Genomic DNA, 26511 nt, shown 5'->3' on the forward strand with positions numbered 1-26511 from the left:
CTATGACCACACAGGAAGTGGCATGCACTCACTCCATTTATATCAAGTCACTTCAAATCTGGGCTTTGAGACAAAAACCCAGTGGTGCTGTTCTAAAACGATGATAACAAAGAAATGAATCGCTCTTTTTTCCCCCTCGCTCACTAAAGTTCTTCCAAAAATAATACATGACTGCAAAGTGCGCTAAACTTTTCTGTTTCAACTTTTTCCTCTTGTCATAAATTTCACAGAAGGCTAAGTTAGTCAAAGTGTGTGGAGGATTTTAATAAAAGCGTCACCAGCGGATGAGATCTCTGAACAGATATTCAGCAAGGGGGAGATGTATCTATTACTCCTATTAAAAACCTCACAAGTCGTTCAGGTTTCTCTGTTTTCAAATGAAGATCTGATGCGAATGACGAATGATCCTTACCATGATTCCTGGCGGTCCTGGCGAGCCCCTATCTCCCGGAGAACCCTGAAGAGGAAGAGAGGTAGATCTTTTCTTTTTCGAGTTTGTTTGGACACAGAAATATGGCCAGAAGAAGAAACATGTTAGACCCAGCAGGCACTCTGGGAAGGACACTCACGGGGTCTCCTTTTATTCCCGGTGTCCCAGGCACTCCTGGAATCCCGGGTGTTCCGGTGCAGGATCGATCACCCTGTTGGGAAATCAAATACTGGCGTATGGATTTCACACGTACTGTATATATGCAGTGCTGTGCAGGAGTAGATTTTTTCCCTCCCTTGAACTTTTTCACGTTTTTGCCACATTGCATTCCAAACATCAATGTGTTTGTTTTCCAGAATTCTATATGAGACCAAGTCAAAGTAGTGCATCATTGTAAAAAGGGAAAATCAAAATAAGAAAAGATCCGAGCGCATTTGTATTCATCCCCCTTTACTCTGATACACCCAAAACAAAACAAAGCGCACGTCAACAGAGTCAACTGCTTTGTGTCGGTCTCTCATTTAGCATCCAAGCAAATTTCATAGAAGCTTCTGATCGTAATGTGAAAAAGTATGAAAATCTTTCAAGGGATAGTCGCACTTTCAGCACAGCACTGTATATTTATACATGTTGGGTAATCCTTATTATGGCAGCAGTTTCAAACAAACCGTCGCTTCAGTTGCCTGTGCCCTCTGCAGTCTCTCCAAACACTATAAAGGTAGACGAGAGAAGTTATTAGAGCGCTGGCTCCCCCCACATCACACACAGAGAGAGCGGATCACAAGAGGCCATGCACGCTCGAACACAATGCAAAACGATGGACTGTCATTTCGCATTCATCACGGCGGTGACTGCGGCACTGGAAACGCTGCATAAAATTCCAAGGCCAGGCTGGGTGGGGGGAACTATGCAGCGAGGCTGAAAACATTGCAACAAGAAAACGCGCTCCCACAAAGTCTCACCCTGTCACAGCTGTCCATGACTGTCGCACCAGGCTTGCCCTGGTCTCCTTTTTCACCCTTGGCACCAGCCATGCCCGGGACCCCTGGCAAACCCTGAGAACAGCCCTCTCCACAATCCTCCTGTGTCGCACACATAGAAATAATGGTTTATTTCTATATACACGAGGATGCTCGCCGACACTCATGCTGTAGAGGCGCGCCTCGATAAGTCAGAATGCCGTCCTCAGTTCAAAAGCTAAAACTTGCACACGTTCATCACAATGAATTAAATTTATTGCAAATTTAATTCATGCATTTCATTTCTGATCATTTTGATGATTACAGCTTACACGCTTAAAAAATAATACTAGAATTATGAGAAAATTATGCTCCACGTAGTCTTGAAAAAGGCTGCTGGCTCGACAGTCGCCCAGCAGAGAGTCACAAAAGGTCATCGTAAAAGGAGCTCAAACACATCTGTATCCAAGCAGAGTAATGAAAAATAGAGAGAACGGAGTACGTGTTGTGGCTCATGGAGCAGGAATACCTGCCATCTTCAGAAGACTGTGAGGCAAAGACAATTCAAGAGTTTAGGGGAGATTCACTTGAACCAAAGGTAACATCAGGAGAGCCTGTTTAGAACTGAGGCAGATTTGAATTTCAACCGGGCCGATCAGTGAGCAGAAAAAGGAGTCGTGAATGATGACGATGTCTGTTGTAGAATTGTAATAGTTTTAGCAATGGCAGTGGAGGAAGTTAACGAAGACGTTCAGGCCATGTTGGTCACACCTCGAAATATTGAAAAGCTTCATACTCTCAAGCTGGAACACCACATAGGTTATGGGCAACTGTTAGCATTTGGGTAAAAATTAAAACGTCAGCAGCATCCATGTCTCTAGCAAACAATTGTTCTTAAATAGCTGGAAGTCCCAACTCTGTGCAAAGCAAATGGTAGAACAAGACACTATTTTTTTTACTGGACTACCTCAAACCAAGTGTTGAGTGTATATTCTGTACAAGGTTTTTTTTTTTTTTAAGTAGATGAGCATTTCTGTATTTAAGAAAAATATTTTTCTTTTCTTATTGGTTTTATCGAATATTCTGACTTTCTGAGATACTAAATTTCAAGTTTTTATTAGCTGTAAGCGTTTGATATCAAAATGACCAGAAACAAATGCTTGAACGTCAAGTTTCCTTCTTTCATTTGAATTAACTTTTGGATAAAACATACTGATATACATTCTTATGCATTCTAAGACCACAGAATGGAACATGTGCCAAATCTAAATGGTTTGTACTTACATCTCCCACTTCTATAGGTGTATCTCGAGGCAGAGTGTGTGATCCAGTATAGCTCTACGTGAAGGAACAGAAATTCAGTTAAACTCATTTCAACATTTGAAAAAAAAAATAAATAAAAATCTAGCCTTCAAGATATTTTTTCACAATCACTCAAATCACCTCAAAACAGTCCATTTCTTTCTTTTTTTTGTTGAGTTTATTATACTTCAAATGTCATTCTGTCCAACTAATAAGGAAATTCAGAGCTATACGAGGGACTGAGCATTTTCAATTTTTTCAAGGCTGCAGCATTGCAGCCAAATGGAAAAAAGAAAAACAAAAAACAATTACGCATTCAGTGAAAAAGCAAACCGGTAAAACGATGTTTCCTCCTCATCCTGTACGGGTGTTTTTTGTCAAATGAAAGGTAAACTACGTGCAGACACACACACGCATACACAAACACTTTTTTTCATGACTGATGTTTTGCTTTCCAGATTTGAAAATTGACTGCAATTCCAGACATTTGTAATCTGATAGACACCCATCTGGTTGAACAAAATTACTCGCACCCAACCTGCCAAAGCAGTACACTGTTAAAATTAGCACACAGTGTTCATCAGAGGAAACAGGCTTTTTCTGACAGCAGCCCTCCTGGCCTGAATTAACAGAGACATGTGTGTTTTTATCCAACTCCATCCTTATTCACCCACCTGCTAGCAGACCATCTCATTTTTATCTGAACTCTGAGCAGTTTTTTTTTCTTTTTTGTCACTTTTGCAACTTGCTGGAGAAATACCATTTCATCCAGTTGCTGAAATCGCAGAATCGATGGGGTAATCTTCACTTCATCGCCACAAATCTTTTCCATCAGAAAACCCGGCGCAAAGTGCTGTTTTCCTAGCGAAACACCGCATGTCTTACTGTGTGTCAAAGTGAACAGGACTGAAAAAAGTGATTACATTTAAACCAAGAGATTTACCTAGATGAAAACTGATGTTTTGTATTATTATTATTTATTTTTTATTCCACACTTTATTCTTTCAGCATTCAAATAACTTGATGTCATGAAGACTGCAACTGAAGAAAAGTTGAAATATTTTTCATCATTAGTGTCATAGGACTGAGCGGTGTTCAAAGTCTGTCCTTAAGAGCTGATGTCCTGCATGTTTTAGGTTTCTCCCTGGTTCAGCACATCTGAATCAAATGCATACATCTTCATGAGGCTCCCGTAGAACTTGGTGACGTGTTAAGCAGCTGATTCAAACATTAAAATCAACTATTTTGGAGCCGGGGCATGTTTCAAACAAGCAGGACATTTGTCCTTGAGGACTGGAGTTTGACATCCCTGCTGTATCAGAAAGACTAACCATTTTACCCAGATGTTAAGAGAATATTTCAGTTTTTCGTGAAAAGTACATACGGGGAAATAGACGGGGAAAATATGTCAGATTGGAGAATGAATGAGTTAAACTATTGGCATCCTATATAAGGGAAACTTTTATGTAAAAAAAAAAGAAAAGAAACGAAACGAAAAGAAAAACGTAATATGTTTATGGCATAAGTCAATGCTTAAAAACAAATGTTTATGCAGGATAAAATTTGCATGGCAAAGTGTTTCACTTTGAAGGGCTTTTGTGTTACAGCATAGTTGCAAAATTGACACTGTAAAGTAGTCAGTCAGTCTTTGTCGTTTTACTGCAACGCAGAGTTGGTGTCACTGGTCACCAATCCACTACAAGCTAAACAGAGGCACACAAAACAAACCGATATGCATGCACACATTCTGACTCAACGGCAATTTAGAGAAGCTAATCAGCATAGCATACTTTTTTTTTTATATATATATAAAGGAGGAATTCAGAGTCCTTGTGAGGAATCCACAGATGCATCATGCAGACTACATGTAGAAAGGTCTTGGTCAGGTTTCAAACTCAGGACCTTTTTTTTTTGCTGCAAGGCAACAATGCACCACTATGCAGCCTTATATTGAGAAATACACCTCACAACCTCTGAGGAAAAAAAAAAAAAGTCTGAGTAAAATATCGCCAGGCACTCATGTCGGCATCTCAGATTTATAAAGAGCATTGCTGTAGGAAGTGTTTCTGACTACTCTAAAAAACAAAAAACAAAAGATGTAACGGTGTCAGAGTTTTGCAATCAAGGGGACATATGCAGCCAGAAGAATATATTCACTATCTCCACTAAACAAAAGCTGTTCATTCGCACACCGGGTACATTTACTGTGAGAGTCAGCTCTATAAAAGATATAGAAAAAAAAAAAAGGAGTCTTTCCCCGGAGAGTGTCTGTCAATAGCACCTGGGCTGTTATCAAAGTCATTACAGCTCCATTTGACTCTGTTCAAACTGAACCCATTAGCCAGGACAACTACTTTATGCGACACACTGTTGACCATTACTCTGGTAAGAACAAGGCCTTGTGCATTAGTAGACTTGCTCAGAGGAAGGTTCCCTGTAATTATATGCCACTGTGGAGTGTTCTTTTCTTCGTTACAGTCTGCAAATGGCTAACTTTTGAACATCTCGAAGCTGCTTGTGCTAATGTTTTAAAAATCTGTTTGTGAGAGTCCTGAGAGGAAAAAAAAAAATAAAGCAGCTCCCTTCAGAAAAATAAAACCTGCTGAAGGCAGAAAGAAAGTAATGGAAAGAAGGTAATGGAATTATTTTCAAGAAGAAAAAAAAACAGGAAGAAAAAAAAACATTAAACAAGAACATGAGTGTGTCCAAAGCATTCCCCTGTTGGTTCTTCGCTTCAATCTATAGGAATTAGCCCCCACCAAAAATCTTCACTCTCTCAAATTATGCAGAGTTACACATCACAGTTTATATACATAAGCACAGTTCTTATGTATAAAAGACCTTTCAAAAGTGACAAAATTCCACTTCTCTTTATTGGTACTATTGGATTTATTACTCCCCACACCCCAGAAGGTAACCCACCCACCACCAAATGATGGTGTTTGCAGATGCTCCCCATAGACATTAAGCATAACGTATAATACAACACAGACCACAAAGGCAATCACAAACCACAGATAAATTCAAAGCAATTCACCTAGTTTTTTTTCCCCCCTTTTCAATATTACCAATTGATTTTCTGCTAGATAATTAGGTTCTCGGACCTCCTGACAATAATCAGCATATTTATTTTTTAATGTAAAGTTTCAAGGAGACAGCTCCTCGTTACTTCTTGAGTGACTAATAAACCCATCCTGACTTTTCTTTTTAACACCAAGTGCAAGCCATGCCCGCATGCCAAAACAGTAATGTAGTTAGGTGCACCAACTATCAAAAAATTATGAAGATGGTTAAGAATTCTGGGGAATCCATCACTAATATTCTGCCTTTTGCTGGGGGCAAAAAACCAATATCCAAAACTTTGATTCAAGGTAAATTGACCTTTTTTTCCCCCCTCTTAGATAGGAGAACCTAACCTCATTAATTTTTCATAACTTAATGAATTTAAGGATTTGCTTCCATACAGATTTACTCTCTCTTTTATAAATCGCTAGGCTTCATAGCAGCATGAAATAGATATAAACAGGGTAACGCATAAATAAGATCTCTTCATACATTTGGTAATTAGTAGCATGCATGGGTACCCCTTTATCCTGGAGGCTACAATTTTTTTGGGTTTCAGTCCCTGCGTGTTTAATGGCAAATCAGCCTCAGGGAAAGGTGAAACTAAAAATAATTCAAGGACACTGAATTATTGAAAAATTGACAAAGCATCCGCAGGTTACTGATAATGGGGCAACCTTCTTGAACATCTACTGGTCTGATTTTGGCTCAACTCCACAAAAAACAACAGAAAGTTCCCTCCGGTTGGGCCCAACACCTTCAGGAAAGGAACATGAGGCTGACTGCCATCTAAGGCAACTTAGATGACAGTTTGTGGCATCATAATCTGGCTCTTTGGGTTTGGAATGTTGGTTCATTGGTGGAACCAACATTCCAGGTGTGAGTTTCCAGGTGTGAGTTGCCTTGGAGGTGAAACACCTTCAGGAGAGTTTTGTTTCACGTTCCACGAAAGGTTGGGGACATAGAATCTGAATCTAGGCCATGTTCAACTCCTCTTTTCACGATACCTGCTGTTGCCTGTTATGATGGAAACTGGTCACCAGCAGTGATGCTGATGCAGTTAGGTTGAAAAGGAGGCCTTTTGTGTCTGATTGTATTAGGGAGTGCTGGAACTTGAGTGGTCTGTACCGAGTATTGTGCTGTGTAACCAGAGGGCATACAACTTCTGGGCTTGATGAAGCAAGACCGCAGGCAGAAGCTATGAAGAAGGACTTTGAGTTGGCCTCATCAATGTTATAGCAAACTGGCTGTTGATTTATAAAATATGGAGGGACTTCACAGACGATAGAATACTGAGAATCTCCTCACACCAGTTATCAAAGTCCTTTGTGGACAAGACAGAATCAGAAAACTTGGGAAAAGCGAGTCCATAGCTATGGCACAGGCCACTGAGACAGTTCAAAACCTCTATTGTCACCGGTTGCAAGGAGTAGGTAAGAATTATACTATGATGCTGAATGTTTTGGACATTGTGGGGTTATCAATGTTGACGCTTTTCTTCTGTGTGTCATGGAGAGCTGAAACAACAGTGGCAGACCAGACTGACGATCCTAATGAATAAGAAATGGGAACAAAGAGTGTCCTCCAGCCTTTGAAGTCCCCCACTTCATAATCTCTCAGGCTCCAACTAATTGATGAATCTCATATTCATGTGAAAAGTGTATTTTTTATTTAATTGTTTTTTTATCCTGGCCATAGAGAAGTCGGTCTGGTGGAAGTTTATGATTATGTGGCCTGAAGCATTGATGTTGATGTGGTGGTAGAGGTGGATGGGGATGCTATCTGGACATGCTGAACTCTGTGACAGCTGCCCCTCATCACAAATCCAAAATGTGGTGGGGTTCATGGGAGAGATGCACCAGTAATATACATTTAAAAAGTGAAAAATATACTTTGTCAAATATTTTAGAGACAAACCTTTTTACAACTTCCATCACTAGCAATTGGAGATTTTGAAAACCTTCCACAGGCCGTCATGGAAGTGTGGGCTACCGTTTCAATTTCTCCCAAAAGATATATACATATATTATCTGTTTTCATAAAATTAAACATAGGGCCCAACACATCAAATCTGAAGAACCACCTCTCATCCGTTTTTCACTAATTTTACTTACGCTCTTTCCAGGCAAACCCGGATTCCCCGGTATGCCGTCGTTTCCAGGGATACCCTGAAAGAAGGAACTGAGGTTGAACTAGTTTGTTTCCAATCGAGGGCTGGCCACTCCCATCTCCACCAGTGGTTAAAGGCAGAGTCAAAGGGGCAGGGTCAAACAATGAAACCAGTTCCTTGTCCTGCCATATCTTGTGAAAATTACCAAAAAAAAAAGTCTTATGCCCAAATACGTTTGAATAGACATGGCTTTATCAATTCATTCCCCACTTGTGATACCTCTACTTACACCTTTGACTCTTGCAGCATTTTCACTTTATTTGAAGGTCTGTTTCTTTGAAAACATTCTTTAGAAATTAGTTAAATTCGTGTTTAAGCACTGAATAATTTTATAAACTTTCTGAACTTTAAGCCAGACCTTCAAATAACTGTTCATGTCTCGGCAGACATTACGAAAGCTTGCTCAGTCGCTTCCCATTTGGGTTAAAGGCTTGAAGCACCGGACGGGGTTAGTGTGTTTTATCAAGTTTGTTTGCTCCTTTTAACCTGGTTATGTTCAAGCTTTTGCAGACATACTTTTGGTTTATGGTCATTCCATATCCTACATGCACTTCATGGACCGCCTAAAGAAGCGAAGCATGTAAAAGCCTTATTTTCAGTATGTACCCAAAGGCCCAAGCTGAAAGCCTACGTCATACAGAGATGCTGGAAAGTTCTCAGAGCCTTTCATGTTCTCTACATGTCTTTTTTGTTTCCATTTCAGACCCAATATGGTATTTATGACATCATATATTTTCACACACTGTATCCCACAATTACAAAGCCAATTCAGGCTATACATTTTATAGTGATGCTTCTAACTTAAAATAGGTTTTCTTGTGATGTTTGTTCTGTCTGTTTAGAGTCCATTTTGCCTCAATTCATGACTTTTACATAATAGAGATGACAAACATTTGTCTCCTTATGGGGTCATGTTGGTGTACAGTGAAAGTGTTTTTCTCTTCTACAGATTTCTTTTGCTTTTTTTGCCACTTTAACTTAAATACAAAAGCCTAAATGACACTTTCACTGTGGAACAAATAAGAAAAATCTACAGCAACTCTTTGTTGTTCACAGTGCTTGAATTCTGAGGCAGCTGCAGAAGTATAGAAAAAAAGCACAAAGGAGATTCTAACAAAACCCCACAAGAGAAGTAGTTCTTCTTAACAGACTTGAAAGTACTTTTGTGGATGCAATTGTGGAAAATTGTGTGAATATTGTTCAAAAAATACCTAATCCGTTGAGTCTAAAACAACACAGAAATGTAGAAAACATAAAAAGGGTTTGACAAGTTTCCATCAGTATCATACTCACAGTTCAATTCAGACAAATAGAGCAACTCCTGAATTGAACTAAAAAAAAAAAATAAAAAAAAAAACATCCTTATCACCATCCAACAAGCCCTCCATTTTACCTGAGGACCTTGGATTCCAGTGACTCCTTGAGGTCCAGGGGGGCCAGGAGGGCCTGGAGGTCCAGGAGGGCCCTACAACACACAAACAGAGACCCCAAATAGCACGACAGTAAGAAAACAAAATCCTAAACTGAAGACTTTTGTTTTCTTCTGGAGAAAAAAAAAAAGGAGAAAAAGGCTTCAAACAAAGCATAAGGTTTTTTTTCAGACAATTTGGCTGGTTAACGGATCCGACCTGAGGCCCGGGCTGCCACGTGTTTGTTGGGGTTCCCGGGGCTCCCTGCGAGGCAAAGATAGGCAAAATCAGAGCAGCAAACGTGAATAGTGTGATGTTAAAAATAAATGTGAACAAATGTCAAGCAGAAATAACAGAGTTTTTTTTTTTTTCTTCCCTTATAAATCTCCTGTTAAGTTATAATTAACCCTTTGTGTTGCTATACTTGGTCTTCTACAGCACGGTCCAGAAGTTTTCTTTGAATTTTCAGCACATCGTCATGTGTTTCTTAGAATCTGTGTGTGTTTTTGCAAGTGTGTACTCACAGGTCCACCCACAATTGCAGGCCCGGGCGGGATGCAGTTACACTCTCCTCGTTCCCCCTACAACATCGGTGTATAAATAGAGCAATTAAAGAAAGTTCAAGTAAGGCTGTTTTCTCATCGCTAAGCTCTGCTTGCACAATAGAATCATCATTCTGTCTGCAAATTAGTCCAAGAATATCCACTAATTTCTTTGTGATTTGTAGCCAATTGTCTTACTATCTTTTAATGTGGTCGTGATGAGCAGTTCTCCAAGATTTCTAGGGTTTACTACAGTTTTTCTTTGGACATTGGCTTTGGCAATAGATGGGAAGCATATGAAGAAAATAGGGATAAATTGAGTCATCATTATAGACTAATATTAAATATATGTGGCTTGTCATGTACTAATATATGTGGCTTGTCATGTACTATTGTCGTATTATTTATGACAACGGATGTTAGAGTATACATTCCGATTAGTCTATTTTTTTAGATTCAAAGAACTTTTTCAAAACAACAGGTGCTAAACATACTTTTCATTTATTTGAAATGTCATTTTTTCCATTATCTGTTAGCAGAAAATCATCATAATTAACAGAAATAAAGGTGTTAAAACATCCTCCTTTGTCTAAATAATCAACGTAATGTGTTTCACTTGTTGATGGAGTTCCTGAAATGAATGGACTTTTCAATAATATTCTAACTTATTGAATGGATCTGCACGTAAATGTTTTTTTTTTTCCACGTGTGTAAAAATATAATGAAATGAAGCACATTTTACAAAGAATGAACTCCTGACATATCTGATCCCTTTGGGTTTTGGTTGTGTTGTGACTCGGTACTACTACCCAGTCCTTTCAAAATACATAAAAAAAACTGTCCTTTGTTCCAAAAGCAATTAATTTCTTAAATGCATGCTGAAGCATTACATTTTCAAAATAATTGTTGTTCATGGTCAGCAGGTCTCAACTGGTAAATCCTTTATGTTTCGTTCATGAGGACATGTTTGCACAATTACAGGTTCCACTTTCAGAAATGCAATCAGGTAACCATGGTTTATGATTAAGTTAAAAGCACAAAAGCCAGGAACTTTAGAGGATGTTATTGCTGATTCTGTGTTCATCTAGCCAGTGTTTAAGTGCATTTTCGTTGAAATTGTGTTTTACTTGCTACTTTTTTGTTGTTGTTTTTGCTTGTTTAATAGTTGATGTAAATGGATAGAGTCATGCTCACTGAGTAAAATTTCCTTTTTTTAGGAAAAAAAAATGATTTTTTTTTCATTTATAGATACTTTGTCTATTCATAGATAAAGTATCTATAAATAGATACTTTATAGCAATAAAGTATCCATTCTCACATTTAAATTATCCTTCATTAACATCTGAGGCCCCCGTCCCACGCCCCGAAAGCTCCGCCTTCTTTAATTCTTCATCTCTCCCTTCCTCAGTGACAGTCTGAACCTGCAGCTCTGACTCAAACGGTAATTATTACACAGCGTCTCTCTTCAGGCCCGTAAAACGCCTCCTCTGCCAAGAATGGCACGCGTGTCACCTCCACTGATGCTTTATCTGTAGCCGCGGGACCGCGCGTGCACGGGCGCGTCAGAGTGAGTGCGTCTGTGACGCCGGGCACGGTCAGTGGAGGGTGTTAAGCCTTCTCTCGTGATTACCATCTGTTCCGCCCCCTGATCTTCAAACCCCTTCCAGTTCCTGTCATCCAAACAAAATGGTAGACTTACCTTGTCCCCCTTAGCTCCATGAAATCCCTGCAAGAGAAAGACACACACAAGCAGACACACACAAGGAGAAACACATGAAATTACTCTTTGTTGTTTCACGTGGAAGTGAGCTGAGTGCAGCTGAGGGGGGTAAGGATGAAATGGGAGCAGACATCGCCTCTCCTATGGATCGAGGCAGAAATCCTGGGTAATGCCTAAATCAAGAACAATTCCCAAAAATAAATAAATAAAAAAGCTCAAGGGAAACTAAAACATCTAACCAAACCAAAACATTAAGTGTAGCTTGAAACTTCAGCTTCTTCCCTAAACTGCAAATGCGCACACAGATAAACATGCAAATGGAACGAAGACGTAAAAATAGACGGAAACTTACGGGTGCGCCGTCAGCTCCTGGAAGCCCTCTGGGCCCAGGGGCTCCGTCTTTACCCTGCGAGTCGAAAGTCAGTCGCGTTGTGTGAGAGCCAAAATAAAAGGATTATAATAAGCCTCGTTACACCAATACGACATATTGAAATCTACCGGCGGTCCCGCTACTCCAAATCCCGGCGGTCCCTGTGGCCCAGGGAGTCCCAGATCACCTCTTGAGCCCTGTGAACAAAAAAAAGACACAAAGCAAAGTTTGAAAAAAATGTTTTTTTTTGTTTTTTTATTTCTTTTTCAGATTAAAATGCCATAGTTTTAATTAAAAAAAATCTACCTTTTCCCCTGCAGGGCCAACAGAGCCTGGCAATCCTGTAACACCAGGGGGTCCCTCAAGAAATGAACAGGTTAGACCAGGTTATAAATGTGCAGCATGGTAAATACAGAATGTGAAGGTGGAAGAGAAACTCACTACTAGTCCTGGGAGACCTCTTGGTCCCTCAATGCCCTGGGAAAAACATTTTTAAAAAAATGAAGCAACAAGAGAAGAAGCGGGAAGGTTTTTAATGTAAGTAACAGAGTTTTTTTTTTTTTTTTCTACAATTAATCAAGTGATTAGCTGCTGAAAAGTTTATTTAACTTCTCAGAAGTTGAATAAATAAACCATCAGAGAACATTGATGGATTTTAAGCACAAAATGTTTAGAATCTTTTTCCTGTTTTGCCATAACGCAACCGTAAACCCAAGTGCATTTTCTGGGTATTATAAATGATTTATGCTACACGTTTCAGATTTTTACTTGTAAAAATAATATAATGTTCCTTCCTCTTCACAATCCTGTGCTATGTGTTGCTCTCTCTGATAAATGTGGAGAGAAAAAAAAAAAAAAAGAAAAAAAGCAAGTCTTACTTGTGGTCCCGGAAGGCCCACTCCTGCAGCCCCAGCATCGCCCTGTTGAGTGCAAGATGCACCACAAATCAGAATGACAGCAGCATAGCAAATAAAGAAATAAAATAAAATCCTACACACACACACATACATATATATATATATATATATATATATATATATATATATATATATATGTGTGTGTGTGCGTGTGTGTGTGTGTACAATTCACACCTTGCTTCCTTTGGGACCAGAGGGACCTTGCACACCTGGTAAGCCAGGATTTCCCTAAAGAGAACAAATGCAAACTGAGACTTTGAGCAGTTGAGCAACTCTCAAAGTGCAAAGCTAAAATTAAACTGAACTCCGGCTCACAGTTTTGCCAGGTTTCCCCGCTCCCGGGGACCCAGGATCTCCTTTTTCTCCTTTGGGCCCTGGCACAGCTACACCGTCACCCAGCGCCGTGCCAGCAGACGAGCAGCTAGTACATGAATCACCCTGGCAAAACAAACCCAAAGCATGATACACAAACCTTCAGGATGAGTCAAAGCGGCATATGTTTGGGAGCTGGGACCAATATGGCCGGTTTTTGAACAAAATATATTAACATCCCAGCAGATTGGATTAATAGCGGTTTTAAAAAAAAGCAGACAAAGTCTACATTTTCAACTCGTGTTAATATTCCTGAATAAATCATCAAAAGAGGCAGATCAGACTGCGGCACGTAGAACTGAAATTTTCTGTTAGCTTGTAATTTTTACCTTCTCTCCCTTCAAGCCCCTTAATCCATCCTGACCGGGGTCTCCAGGCAAACCCGGGACTCCAGGGTCACCGTTCAATCCCTTGTCTCCCTGTTCTCCTTGCTCGCCCTGGTCGAACACAAAACACACAATCAGAAACCCTTCTGGTTTTGACGGGAGCCGTGCATTTTCTGTTCAAAAATAATAGAGCCGACAGAATGGAGCTTAGTTATCGACTCCTGATTTATTCATTTCTCTCAAATAATGAAAGTGTCTCCAGCCTCATTATTTCAACAACTGTCTAGTTCCACTTTGAAGTTTGGGTTGAGAGATTCCAGTGAATAAGGTAATTTAAGGTATACTGGCTTTGTTTTTGACAGATTTTTTTTTTTTTTTCTTCTTCTTAGATTTTTTTTTTTATCAGGATGATAAAAGTATTCCAAATAAGTTTCGAGGTATAATGTGCAGCAGATGCTGGACTATTTGTACCCCAGCTGCCTGAAATATTAAAACAGTATCACTTCAACTGATCCTTGTGCTGGTGTTACTTATTCAAGACTCATTATCAGTGTCTCTCTCGCCTTTCTTGGGCGTTTAAATGCATGATTTAGAAAGTGTTTGGGCAATGAGTTATTTAAAAAGACTGACACAATACCCAGAAGGCTTGATTAGCTGGTTTTAACTTAGCAGCCAAAAAACAGGGCTCCGAAATGTTTGGAATATGTTTCTCAGGGGTTTGGGGTTTTAGCAGCCGGAGCACAAAGTGTGTAAATACACGTACACAATATAATAGAAAACGTACCTTTTCTCCCTTAGCACCAGACTGGCCTGATGGTCCCTGTTAAAAGTAACAATGAGCAATCACTCAGCTGCAAGCACGGAGCAAACGTCTGTCTGGTCACACAGAGTAAAAACCGTCGACACAAAGCGACGGGCAGAAGCACAAGACAGTTTAAACCGAATAGGTGGCAGAAGCCAAAAGAGATTTTTGTCTTTTACTATTTAGCTGCTGTTCTGTTGTTCGGCGAGATTCCCTGCATATTATGTTTGCACGATGAGCATCAGGGTGGATTTTGCCCTCGGGGTTGAAATCTTTCCAGCATCGTAAACTTTTCACTCTTCCAGATGGCGGCTAATCGGTTTTACTCCGTAGCAGAACAAAGAAGCTCGTCTCGTGGAATTAGCTAAAAATGTTATTTTGTGATGCCGGTTCAGCTCGTACACGCCGGACTGAGTATTTGCACTTAAACTGGCTTATGACTGAGGGGACTTATCCGTGTTCTCTTTAAGCAGGGTGTATATTTCTCTTTGTTTAATGAGGATATAAACAACAAGGTGCAATAAAAACCACTGGCAAAGATCAATGACTGTGACTCGGATTAATACACTGTAGCAATGGAGTTAATCCATCTGTTAGTACAGTAAGATTCTTCAGGAACATTTAGAAAAAGTTGTTCTTCCTATTGATATTTTCAAAACAGATATACCTGTTTGCCTTCAGCTCCAAGTCCTGGAGGTCCAGGGGGACCTGGAGGGCCGGGTTCACCTTTTCTTCCCTCAAGCAGGCCACTCGGTTGACTACCAACCTCTGATGGCTGGCACACACCACAGTTGCCCTGCGGATGGACAAAGACTTAAAGTCGGTCTGCACAGCAACACGGGTAATGACTCCTTCAAACAGTCACACACACTCACCTGCTCACCCTTTGGGCCCGGCGTTCCCACACCGGGCTTCCCGTCTTCACCCTGTTGAAAGATCAGGAAGGAATCGTCACCTTTTTTTTTTTCCCTCCATATTTCCACCATTTTGTATTTTTTTCAATAAGTGTTATATAAAGCTATCACAAAATATGCACATCTAAATGAATGGCATTGTACAGGCTTGTACATAAAAACCAACCAGAATTATTAAAGGTCACAGAGGTCAGTCACAGCTTGTATTCGCCAACGCTTACATGAATAAATAAATAAATAAATACTCTGAGGAGGAAATCTATTTTTCATGTTTTCAACTGTCCAACTGATGTGACTTTGAAATCAATCCAGACAATTTTACAGTTGCCTGGAATGAGTCATGTTCACGTCCTGGTAGCTCTATGGTAAAGAGCTTAGACACTTCCATGAAGTAGCCTCTGAAGTCAGTTGATGAAAGCACAAAAAGCATTGAATCAGGAATGGTGTGATATCAAATTTCATCAATAATTTAAAGGAACAATAAAGTGAAAACCACTAACATTTTCCATCTTACTGCTCCTATGAGTTAAAATCATTTCAATGACACCAAAAGTTACTTAGTGACTTTAGCTAGTGCAACATGACATGGGCAGACGTGGTGCAGAAGCTAATGAAGTGACACCCGTCACTCTTGTTAAATCACGCTCCTTTAAAGCTACTAAAGCTACCATTGGCAAACTGCAAGCAGTGTTTCCATTAAGCAGCTGGCTGCAGGCTGTCCTTAGCCAGACTAATTAACCTGCTAATATCAGCTCCCAGCATTGTTCTATAAAAAGAGCAGGCCATGCTTTTATTTAAAAAGTACAGCTGAATTGAACAGGTTTCTAAAGATTACAAATACACTATTTGAAGGTTATACATTTTTGCTTAAGTTTACGTATCAAAATGGTTTGTTATAGGTTGTTTTTTTTAGGTTCATTAAACTACAGTACCATAACAAGTGTTTCCCATTTAACAAAAGTAGCCTATCCATTTTTTTCCACACTTAAATGTTTAGGATTATCAAAAATATATATCAAAGACAACTAGAATAAATGAAAAAAGTAGTTGTCAAATTAAAAAACAAAGAAATCGATTCACTCTAATAAAAAGACTAAGCCACACTTAGAAACAGCAACTGCTATCAAACATATACAATAAACTGCCAACTATTTTTTCCAAGTCACTCCAGAGGATTTCTGGCACTCATTTCCTTTTCCTAATTGTTCGTACTCCAGTCAAATTGGAAGGATTGTGAGTATGAATGAACTTCTTAATCTCATGGCACAACAGCTTATCTTGGATTTTAGTCCAAGATAAGATGGACTAAAATCCAGCTTATCTTGGACTAATTGGGCCAAAATTTTGCCCCAATTTTCTCCAAACTTGACTGATCACTTTTCAAGTCCCTTAAGTCTGTCCACTTAAAGGACAGTGGCCAGACATTATCCTTGAAAGTTTTCTGGTGGCTAGCACCATTTATGATTCCATCAAGGGTGGAAAGCAGCAGCACCCTATTTTTTTTTTCAATCAGTTGTCAACACAATTCTGTCACATCTTGTTTTCTAGGACATCCAAAAGCATCACTGAAGTTAACTGCAGTGGTAGAAGTGCAAAAATATTCCCTTAAGTATCAAATGTCGCACGAGCTAGCCGGGACGTTTATCAAAGTGTGATTAAAAATAAAACTAGTTTGAAAATGGGAGAAAGAGATTTCAAAAGCTCTTGTCAGGACTTAGAATTATCTGTATTCAGCTATTGTCAAGGAATGCATTTCTGCTTACTGCATAGTTTCAAACTAAATTGCATATTTAGCTGGGGGGTTTTTTTGTTTGTTTTTAGCCAAAGTGTCTTGGAAGAACTAGCAAAACAGAGAGAGGAGAGGACTGGACCTTTGTTACTCTGAGAATACAAAGGCAGAAGCAAACAAAAACAGCTAGAGGGTCTCCAACACCCACTTCACAACAGCCTTATGCTTCTGGATCACTGTCAAGTCAATCTTAAGCAAACTTTCTTATTATCTGTAAAAGGAAATTCTGTTCAACAATGTTTCATCTGGCCTGTGTGGAGACACCAAAACACAGCTTTTATTTTAATATTTACAGCTGTAAAACTTGAATTCATTTGAAGAGTTCATTTAAGCATCCATCTCCTTGGACACAACATGAAAAAGTGCAAATAAAATGAGAAAAAAAAAAAACAATTAGGAAAGAAAATGTAAATGTAAAATGCAAAGTTGCGAAGGCTGTTATCCACTTCTCCTACCTTTGCACCTCTCTGTCCATCCTTCCCCGCAGCCCCCCTCGGTCCTGGTTTCCCCTGTTTGCATGGCCACATTTCATTTCATTACATCACCAGGTTGAGAAACAGAAAAAATAAAAAATAAAAAAATCAGATTCAAAGAACTGAAGCTGGACTCACCGGCTTTCCGGCAGCTCCCGCGTTGCCAGCATTACCCTGCAGACAGGCAGAAAAAAAAAAAAAAAAAAAGATCACTGAAATTCCCCATTTTGATAAAAATGGATTGCTTTTTAAATTGGTAATTCACCCCTCAGAGTTAAGTTGCACCCTATGGGCAGCTATGTCAGATGATATTGGTTTTTGAGTACCTTGGCTTTTTGCTAATAAGCTTCCTGCTGAGAAAAAAAAATCCCTATGGGAGACAGTTTGGGGCCTTAAAATTAGTGCACCGCTGAGATTATCTTCTCGACGCAGTCATTAAGAGCCGTACCGATTGAATGGGGCTTCACTTATACAATCCATATTTATTACTTTGCAGCACTATGTCTATATGTCTATATATATATACACACACACAAGTTAACTACCTTCTCTCCTTTAAGGCCAGGTGAACCCACGTTTCCTGGCTCCCCCTGGGAAATAAAAAAAAGAAAATACGTTACTTTAATGAGGCATTTTCATTTTTTTTTAACCCTAAAAACTATTTTCTTACTTGCTCTCCTTTCTGCCCAATCCCAGGTTCCCCCTTCTCTCCCTTCTGCTGCAGAGTTTGAGTTTGGCCACCCGGGATGAACTTGGGTGGGAGTTCTCCGAGGGTAGGGCACACGGAACACGGTTCTCCCTGAAACCCACAGAACACGTGTGAAATCTTCAGATGTCGACATCTTATTCTGTGACCTGCAGATGTGTTCTTGCAGTCAAACTTTTTCACGTTTTGTCCTGTTACAGCCACAGACGTCAAAAGCTACCACATAATGGTAAAATGTAAGAACAATAACGGCAACAATAAAAAACGGTTTTCAATTTTTTTCCAATGAAAACATGAATCTGAAATGTTCCAGACAAAGATGAAAATCACACCAAAATAAATTTTAAAAACGGAAACTTTGTTTGGTTAGCTTGGAAAAGTCCTTTAAGAACAATTGCAAAGCTCCATTAAGTAATTTGGAAGCTATATCTGGCTGACAACTTAATGGAGAAAGCTTCTGAAGCAGAAGATATTTAATTTCAGGGGTAAGACAGACACCACACCAACCTTTTCTCCTTTGGCGCCATCTGATCCGCGTTCTCCCTGCCAAAACATACAAAAAGCACAGAATTCAAATTAATCCCGGCGCATGCTGCCAAGGCAGCTTGCGCAGCAATGTCGCGTCTGAACACGGCACTGGAAGCGTTGTGGTCACCGCAATTAGGCAGATGTCGATGCATATCGGTAAAGTGCGAGTGTGGGTGCAGCGTGGACTTGGGGTCATAGACTAAAGCTGACTGACTTTTGCAGTTGCAGACCTACATGACGTGATGTTCTGAATGTGGGAGTCTGAGTGGACTTTTCTTCTTTTTTTTTTTAGCATTTTGTGCAGTTTGTTTCAGCTAGTTTTGCTTGCATCTGCTCTGGGAAGGAGTGTTCACACAGTGCTGATGTTAGCATATCTGAGGAATGCAGATGAGCGTGTATAGGTCACACTTGAGCAGAATATGAACTAAGTACACATTCAAACGAACAGGTAAGAAACCCCATACCTTCTGTCCCGCTTTGCCATTTGCACCTTCGACACCCTGTCAAAGAAAAAACAGGGGTGGGGAAAAGGAAGTAAAAAAAAAAATGAACAGATGTCAGGATGTTTGTTTGAAGGGAAGCTATACTCTAAGGTCTGTGAACAAGTTCTTTTTTTTTGTCTTTTTGCTTTCTTATGTTACATATTTCAGGTAATTAAATAAGTGAAATTGAGTTTAAAGGCTGATGGCCACAAAATACTTCCTCAAAAGTCTTGGGGATTATCAAGAATTTGATTCATTTTGGCACATGTGACGGATATTTATTTATTTTACTTGGTCAGCATGAATTACTGTCTCACAAAGGCCTTTACTTGCCAATATTCTCTCATCACAGAATCACGAACACTGACCTATCTGTGGTAAGTGAGGCCCTTCATATATCAATCCCGACTCTTTTGTGACCTCCTGGATAAGTAGTTGACGAAGAGTAATTTTATCCCTGCCATTTATTGCGAAGGTTCACAACCAGTCTACGTTTTTTTTTTTTCCTCTATGTATGAATAGTGGCTGCAAGTGGTGTTCATAGCAGTCTCAAAGCTTTAGAAATGGCCATGCAGAACATTTCTTTGTACCCAATGTGCTCTATATATATATATATATATATATATATATATATATATATATATATCTGACAAGGATCTACTTGAGCTAAGTGAAGGTCTGACAGTAACCAATTGTGGAACTGGCAGGTAAAACCGAACCGAAAATATAGCTATTTTAAAAATTATCAAGGAAATTTCAACTTAAATGAAATCATTTCAAAGCAACTTTTTTTTGCAATCTGTCGGTATATAATTTCCGATGCTAACATCTTGTTAATGATCTGAAACTTTTAAGTATGACATAAATGCAAGCAAGAAAGAAACCTTTAAGGGGCGAAGACTTTTTCCAGAGCACTGCAGCTCTCCTTTTTCGTCTGCTCTACCTTGTTCTCTCTCTCTGCCTTAACCAGGTATGACAGATTGATGCTGGCACTATTGGAAATCGTTGCACAGAAAATCTCATAAGGCTAAAGATTTATATTCTATCACCCCTCCTCCACAAATCATTCCCCATTTCACCTGCTGGAGTAAGTGGGAGTTATAAAAGGTAAAAAAAAAAAAAAGGGGGAGAGAGGGAGAGGAAAGAGGGAGAGAGAGAGAGAGAGAGATAGAATTTGGACTCACTGGAGGGAAAGAACGAACGAACCCCTCGTCTTGGTGACTAAACTTTTGACAGCGTATCACGTCTTCTCCCGTTAAGCTGCCGCAGCGCCGCAAGAATTACAGGGGCACACACAACCCCGAGGTGGAAGTAAACGCTGCGCTTTTCCTCAGAACGATAAGAAAGATTAAATATACACGCCATCACACGAGCGCTCAGGGTTCAATTGTCAGCTACGACTCACACCCCTATCTACAGCTCTAATAAAATATGTAGCGAGATCATAAAAATGTAAAACGGAACATCCCGGCAGGTGCGGAATACATTACGCGGCAAGTCAAACTGGTGTACTTACGGGGAGTCCTCTCTCTCCGATCCCCGGCGATCCGGGCTCTCCTTTAGGACCGGGCTTTCCCTGCAAGGCCACCGTGTTGCCGACGTCGGCTGGCAACACCGGGCACACTTCGCACGGGTCACCCTGAAGATTTGCACACAGCGTGTTGATCAGAGCGCAGGGACGTGCAGATGAAACGCTTAAGGATTGTGCTAATGTGGCATTATTAAACCTTCTCTCCTTTTGGACCTCCTGGGCCTCTTGGTCCCTGGGAAAACAACAGAATCCCTGTCAAACACTGATGTACCAGTTCGTCATTACAGTACAGTCTGTTGGAAGCCGATGCATGCACTGCTGAATATCAATCAATGCTTAAAAGAGTCTCTCACCGGGTCTCCTGGCAATCCGTCTTCTCCTTTCGGTCCTGGGTCTCCCTGTAAATGGAAAGTTGAAACTGAATATGATAGCATGAAACATGAATTGATCTCATCAGTAAGGTTAGCTTGGAACTGGCAGCAGGATCCCCAAAAGAGCAGGAAAAGTTGGGCATGGTTCTCTCTACCCTTGTTCAATTAGCCACCATGGTCAAAATGTCTGCTTAATGACTACAATTTATTTTAAACAATAGATTCAGAAAGAAAACTACTCTTGATTTTGAGTGTTACAGCGAAGGTAAAGGTTAGAAGAAAAGAAAAGAAGTTGGACTAATTTAATAAACTATGTGTCACACAGACAAATGTCATAAAATTTGACTGTTTTCATGTTAGCAACTACATTGATTTGGTTGTTATTATGCTACACTTTACATACCAGAAACTAGACCTTTTTTTTTATTTTTTATGGCAATTTATTGTTAAGGATGTAAAGAGATTATGTGGCACATGATAAAAAAAAATATTGAGATATGGTATTGAGTATTTCTATTCAACGTGAAGTATGTCTTGTGATGTGCTCTCCAGATTAAAACTCTGGCACAAACTACTGCTTATGTCCCATTGCATCTAATCTAGACCCTCCGAACGGGGAGGGATTTAATAGTGCTCACCACCAATTTGTTCCAATTCAATGTACCAGGAGTCAGAATTGAGTTGGTAAAAAGGAAATCAAATATTCTGCTTTCAACTCAGACTCAACTGTAAAAGCTTATTTTTCGGTCTAGATTGATTTCTTTTTTTTTTTTTTTTACATTTTGGATGTCCAAACATCAGGACGTGAATGCGTTCACTGATCAGCACAAATATTGTTTGTGATAAATGCGATCGCACAGTTTCACCCAAGTTTATACTCTTTTGTTAAAAATTATTCAAAGTGTACAATTGTTTAGAAAGTAAACATAAGATTACATCTCTTTTCACTTTTAAAGAGTGTTAAAACCTGCTACAAATGCAGCATGTCACTCATTTCATCAGACAGTTTAAGAAAACAGCCTACCTTCTCACCTCTACCATCACCAGGAGGGCCCTGTGAAGATAAGCAAATTATTCAATTTACTCTTCAGTGCATTATTCTTTTTTTTTCTTTACCAAATCTTCTATCGTGAAAAAGTGCTCTCTCACCGGTGGACCCGGTTTTCCGAATCCTGGCAGACCCGGAAGTCCGGGCTTCCCTGGCTCCCCAGCTAAGCCCTCCGGACCCACTGATCCCGGAGTGCCCTGGGAAAACAAACCCGGCGCAGGTTCTATCAAATCCAAACTGGGCTGCATGAATGTGACAGGCAGGCTGATGATGGAAAGCCCAAGAGTTAAGGCAGACAAACCTTCTGTCCCTTGGGGCCGACGACGCAGATGGACCCTCCCCGACCCTGGGAAACGGTGACAGACAAGAGAAGAGAGTGACATCATCAGCGCGTTCTGAGAGGGAATAAAACGAGCGCTGCTGGTGTTAAAGAAAACATGGAGCTTGTCTCCTTTATAGAAATGTTCAAGTCTTTTAGATTTCCCTACTTTATTGAACATCGTTCACCAGAAGGAAAAAACAGACAGGGTTATCATAAAGCCTGTGAGATGAATTGTCTTCAGTGGTGCATGTGATATTTTCTGCCTGCCTGACTCAAGCCACATCGACGAGCGCATTCATTTTCAGAATGTCAGATGGATGGGAGGAATTAAAAACAAAATCTATTCCCCTCTCCTGCCCCACCAAATCCATCTGGCTACAACAAGCTTGTAGCTTAGAAAACTGCTAAATGTGAGTTCGTCGGATGCCAGAAAAAAAACAGCTGGAATCTCTTGGCGCCCTGCTAAGGCTGTAATTTGTTCCTCAAAAGTTTTCATGCGTTCGTGGGCTCATTGCACCATTCAGGGGGGGGAGATTAAAAGGTTTAAGTCTTCCTGAATAGACGGCTGCCTGTGTGAGAGACAAACGGCCCAGTCAATGAGGCGGCATTGATTGTGCAAGCTTTGTTGCTCTAGCCTAATCTAACAGGCATTAGCAGGTTGACTTAACGCAACAGGAGCGGGCAGATATCAATGAGAGCCCGAGTTTAGAGAGCGGTACCGCATGGGTTTACCGAATATCCGCTTAGGCCTGATAAAAGTAACCGCACGGCAGGATGAGTGAGCATCTCTCAGAGATGTCCTCTCTTATTTATGCGATTGTAAAAACCGCATTTTGACCTTACTGTCTGACTTGCTCTAGATGTGTTGAAGAAAACAAGCACGAAACACCTACATCCTTCCCCGGTGTTCCTGTCAGGCCTTGCGGACCGATCTCCCCTTTCTGACCTTTTTCTCCCTGGACAAAACCACCAAGAGAATGAGAGGTTAGAATCTAATTGGATGATCATTAGGGGGTTACGTCTTGATTATTAATCACCAAAAGTTTCTTCAACTGTTCACCTTGTACCCAGCTGCCTGACCCCGGTTGGAAGCCGTTCCCTGTGGAGGCAATCAGCGGAGATAAGGCCAAGATCAATGACTTGGCTCTAAAAGAAGACAAAACGTACACTACACACACACACACACACACACACGCCCACACACAACCTGGAGCATAGCAAACATAGTAAGCAGTCAGTAGCCTGCGTGGGCTAACACCACGAGGCTATTGCCCCATTTACACAAAGTCTCAGACAAAGGAGCTGGTCTTTTCTAAAATTGGGGAAACCTCAGAGGTTTTTTCACATTTTGTCAAAAATATAACTACAGACTTTTTATGGCAGCTGGACACAATTGTCAAGTCCAAAAAAATATATATTTATGTTTTTGCAAAAAGGGATCTAAATCCCATGGATTTGTATTCACTGTGACGCCCAGAAAAAGAATAGCGTGACTATATAAAGTGTGTAGTGTGGCAGAAAAGTCGGGGGGAAAACAAACAGAACAGGTGATCCAATTTGCATATATTCCATTAATTGGTCAGAAGTAATCAAAGTAGGTTTATCCAAGTTGATTTATTATGTTTATTAAGTTGACAAGTCAGGCAAATGTCAACTTAATAAACATGCAAAAAAAATTTAACAAGCTCAATTTAATTAACCGTGATTAAATAATCGTGAGCTGCATTCTCTGTGGATGTCCTACTTTATGTTGTTCTATAACATAAAATCCTAGCAAACTACATTGAATTCTGTAGTTGTAAAGCGCAAACTGTGAAAAAAAAAATGTTGAGGGGGTGTAAATATGTTTACAACTTGTATGATACGCATGTTAGTCGGTTGCAGCTTACTCATTAAATCCCACTTTCGTCCTGCAGGTCCACACGTTAACACTCTTGCATGGTTAATAAACACTCTACTGGTAAAATAAAAATACACAGAGAGCAACAGGGTTTCCAGCTGCATAATTAATACTGTGGCTGAATGCCTGAAAAATGAGGCTCTGCATAAGAATCAATCCAAAAATGCTGAAGGAGGTTTAGGTGGATTGGAAAGCGCTGGTACGTGTTGCTGCAACCTGTGACTGAAACTCTGGCACTCACCGGCTCGCCTTTCTCGCCCTTCTGGCCCCTGGATCCATCTGTGCACTGAGGTTAGAGACAGTTGGTTGGCACAAATTTTCACAAATTACTTTTGGCAAGAAGCAGGAGAAAAAGCAAAAGGGCCAATCCTAGCTCACTGTAGGCTATGCAAAAAAAACAACAAAAAAAGGAAAGGCAAGCAGAATGAGCGTGGGAAATGACTAGTTTACTTACTGGACCTGAGCAACCATCGCCCTGAGACACAGAGAGATGGAGAGGATGGATGATTATTCGTGAATGTGTCGTGAAATCAGAATGCTGTATCGTGTTGCTATTTGGTCAAATTGCTTCCCATTAATTAGTTTCATTCATTTTAGCTTCACATTATATCTACATCCTTCGTACTCACCCGGCCGCCTTTTCCTCCAAGGTTTACAACCTGAAAAACACACACACAGGGAACATGGTAACGTAGCTCTTGGATTGACATTCCTAACATGATCTTACAGAAAGAAGTAAAGATCAGCGATCCTTACATTTTCCTCCTTACTCAGGAGTAAACAACCAGCACACTACAGACAGACACAGAGAAAGAATAAATTAACACTGCTTTGGGCTTTATGAAGAAATTAAGTCTTGTAGTTTCCACTGTCACCTGACAGTGGCACTGTTGCACAAAATTCCACTTTTCAAAATCTCCCTGCTGCTACATTATGCTGCTAAAAGAGGATGAGTTGTATGCAAGTGGGCACACACACACACACACACACACGCGCGCACGCACACACGCACGCACACACATCTCCCGTGGGAACAGGAGATCAATAGGAATGTCTGATTCCCACAGCACCGGAGTGAGCAGACCAGCTGCTCCTGCAGGATGGTGCAAAAACATGATCACAGTCACATGCACACACCAAATAAGGACAACAATTATAAATAACTGAAGCGTTTTTTTTGTTTTTTTTTGTTTTGTTTCGTTTTTCGTTTTTTTTGGCGGAAGCGGGTAATTAAAGCTGAATTACTGCAGCCCGTGTTTCTGGGAGTCTGGCTTTCACACACCAGGAAGTTTCCAATATGCTGAAGTTGTGACTATGCGAGCTTGCCGAGACGAAAGCGAGTCAGAGAAAGAGAGAGCGAGAACGGTTGTAACAGCAGAGACAACATGTAATTCTAGCTCTTCCCTTTATTCCCCTCTTCCTCTCACACGCTGCGTATCTATCAATGGCTGCCTGAACCAGCTGCAGTGACAACTCACTCTTTCCATGTTCTCATTCGTGATTGAACGCAGCTTAAAAAGATCTACTAAAAGCCTACGGAGTACTTTATTTATTCCCAATGTTGCATTACAAAGCAATAAAAAAGAAAGAGTGCTCTTATGAGCTCATATTGCTGATGTTAGTGCTGTTAACTAATTCAGATAGCTAATAATGTACACACAAACACATCCCCCAATATAAAAGTTTAAAGTTTGCATATTGACTCTTAATGACAACTTCACATGTTGCCATTAAGAGTCTACAATGAAGATTAAATTAAAAGTGAACATCTGAATAGACAAGAGGAAGGATTATAGTGACTTTGAAAGTGGGATGGCTGTTAGTGCCCGACTATCTAAGCAAGCTAAATCTATTTCATGAAGAATTGTAGCAGTTTGGGGCAAAAGATGGTCTCAACCAGTACTACAAGGTGGACCTAATACAGTGGTAGATGAGTGTGTTGCTAGCCAAAGCGGTCACAGAACCATCTGTTTTCTGTCAAATCTGTAGTGAACATTAAATACTACAAACTTCTCCCTTTTACTTTATTGTTTCATTGAATTTCATTTGCTCAAAGTTTGCTCCT

General features: G+C 40.2%; 1 protein-coding gene across 1 annotated transcript in view; it reads right to left on the reverse strand.

The window, feature by feature from the left end:
- col16a1 (collagen, type XVI, alpha 1) overlaps positions 1-26511 on the reverse strand; it is a 66318-nt gene that overhangs the window by 16038 nt on the left and 23769 nt on the right. Inside the window, exons 9-47 of the mRNA XM_016675146.1 lie at positions 25203-25238; positions 25076-25105; positions 24901-24921; positions 24688-24732; positions 23607-23645; positions 23440-23502; positions 22526-22570; positions 22326-22421; positions 22201-22230; positions 21159-21203; positions 21002-21037; positions 20791-20913; positions 19257-19292; positions 18772-18807; positions 18229-18357; positions 18104-18148; positions 17697-17732; positions 17541-17594; positions 15258-15308; positions 15050-15178; positions 14365-14400; positions 13584-13691; positions 13198-13320; positions 13057-13110; positions 12844-12885; positions 12407-12442; positions 12272-12325; positions 12094-12162; positions 11948-12001; positions 11575-11601; positions 9858-9914; positions 9553-9597; positions 9318-9389; positions 7869-7922; positions 2674-2727; positions 1393-1512; positions 1099-1140; positions 570-641; positions 413-457 (exon numbers count right to left, since the gene is read on the reverse strand). Of these exons, the coding sequence (XP_016530632.1) occupies positions 413-457; positions 570-641; positions 1099-1140; positions 1393-1512; positions 2674-2727; positions 7869-7922; positions 9318-9389; positions 9553-9597; positions 9858-9914; positions 11575-11601; positions 11948-12001; positions 12094-12162; positions 12272-12325; positions 12407-12442; positions 12844-12885; positions 13057-13110; positions 13198-13320; positions 13584-13691; positions 14365-14400; positions 15050-15178; positions 15258-15308; positions 17541-17594; positions 17697-17732; positions 18104-18148; positions 18229-18357; positions 18772-18807; positions 19257-19292; positions 20791-20913; positions 21002-21037; positions 21159-21203; positions 22201-22230; positions 22326-22421; positions 22526-22570; positions 23440-23502; positions 23607-23645; positions 24688-24732; positions 24901-24921; positions 25076-25105; positions 25203-25238 (2289 nt within the window). The remainder of the gene's footprint in view (positions 1-412; positions 458-569; positions 642-1098; positions 1141-1392; positions 1513-2673; positions 2728-7868; positions 7923-9317; positions 9390-9552; positions 9598-9857; positions 9915-11574; positions 11602-11947; positions 12002-12093; positions 12163-12271; positions 12326-12406; positions 12443-12843; positions 12886-13056; positions 13111-13197; positions 13321-13583; positions 13692-14364; positions 14401-15049; positions 15179-15257; positions 15309-17540; positions 17595-17696; positions 17733-18103; positions 18149-18228; positions 18358-18771; positions 18808-19256; positions 19293-20790; positions 20914-21001; positions 21038-21158; positions 21204-22200; positions 22231-22325; positions 22422-22525; positions 22571-23439; positions 23503-23606; positions 23646-24687; positions 24733-24900; positions 24922-25075; positions 25106-25202; positions 25239-26511) is intronic.

Source organism: Poecilia formosa, unplaced genomic scaffold (genome assembly GCF_000485575.1).
Source record: "Poecilia formosa unplaced genomic scaffold, Poecilia_formosa-5.1.2 Scaffold107, whole genome shotgun sequence".
Taxonomy (NCBI): domain Eukaryota; kingdom Metazoa; phylum Chordata; class Actinopteri; order Cyprinodontiformes; family Poeciliidae; genus Poecilia; species Poecilia formosa.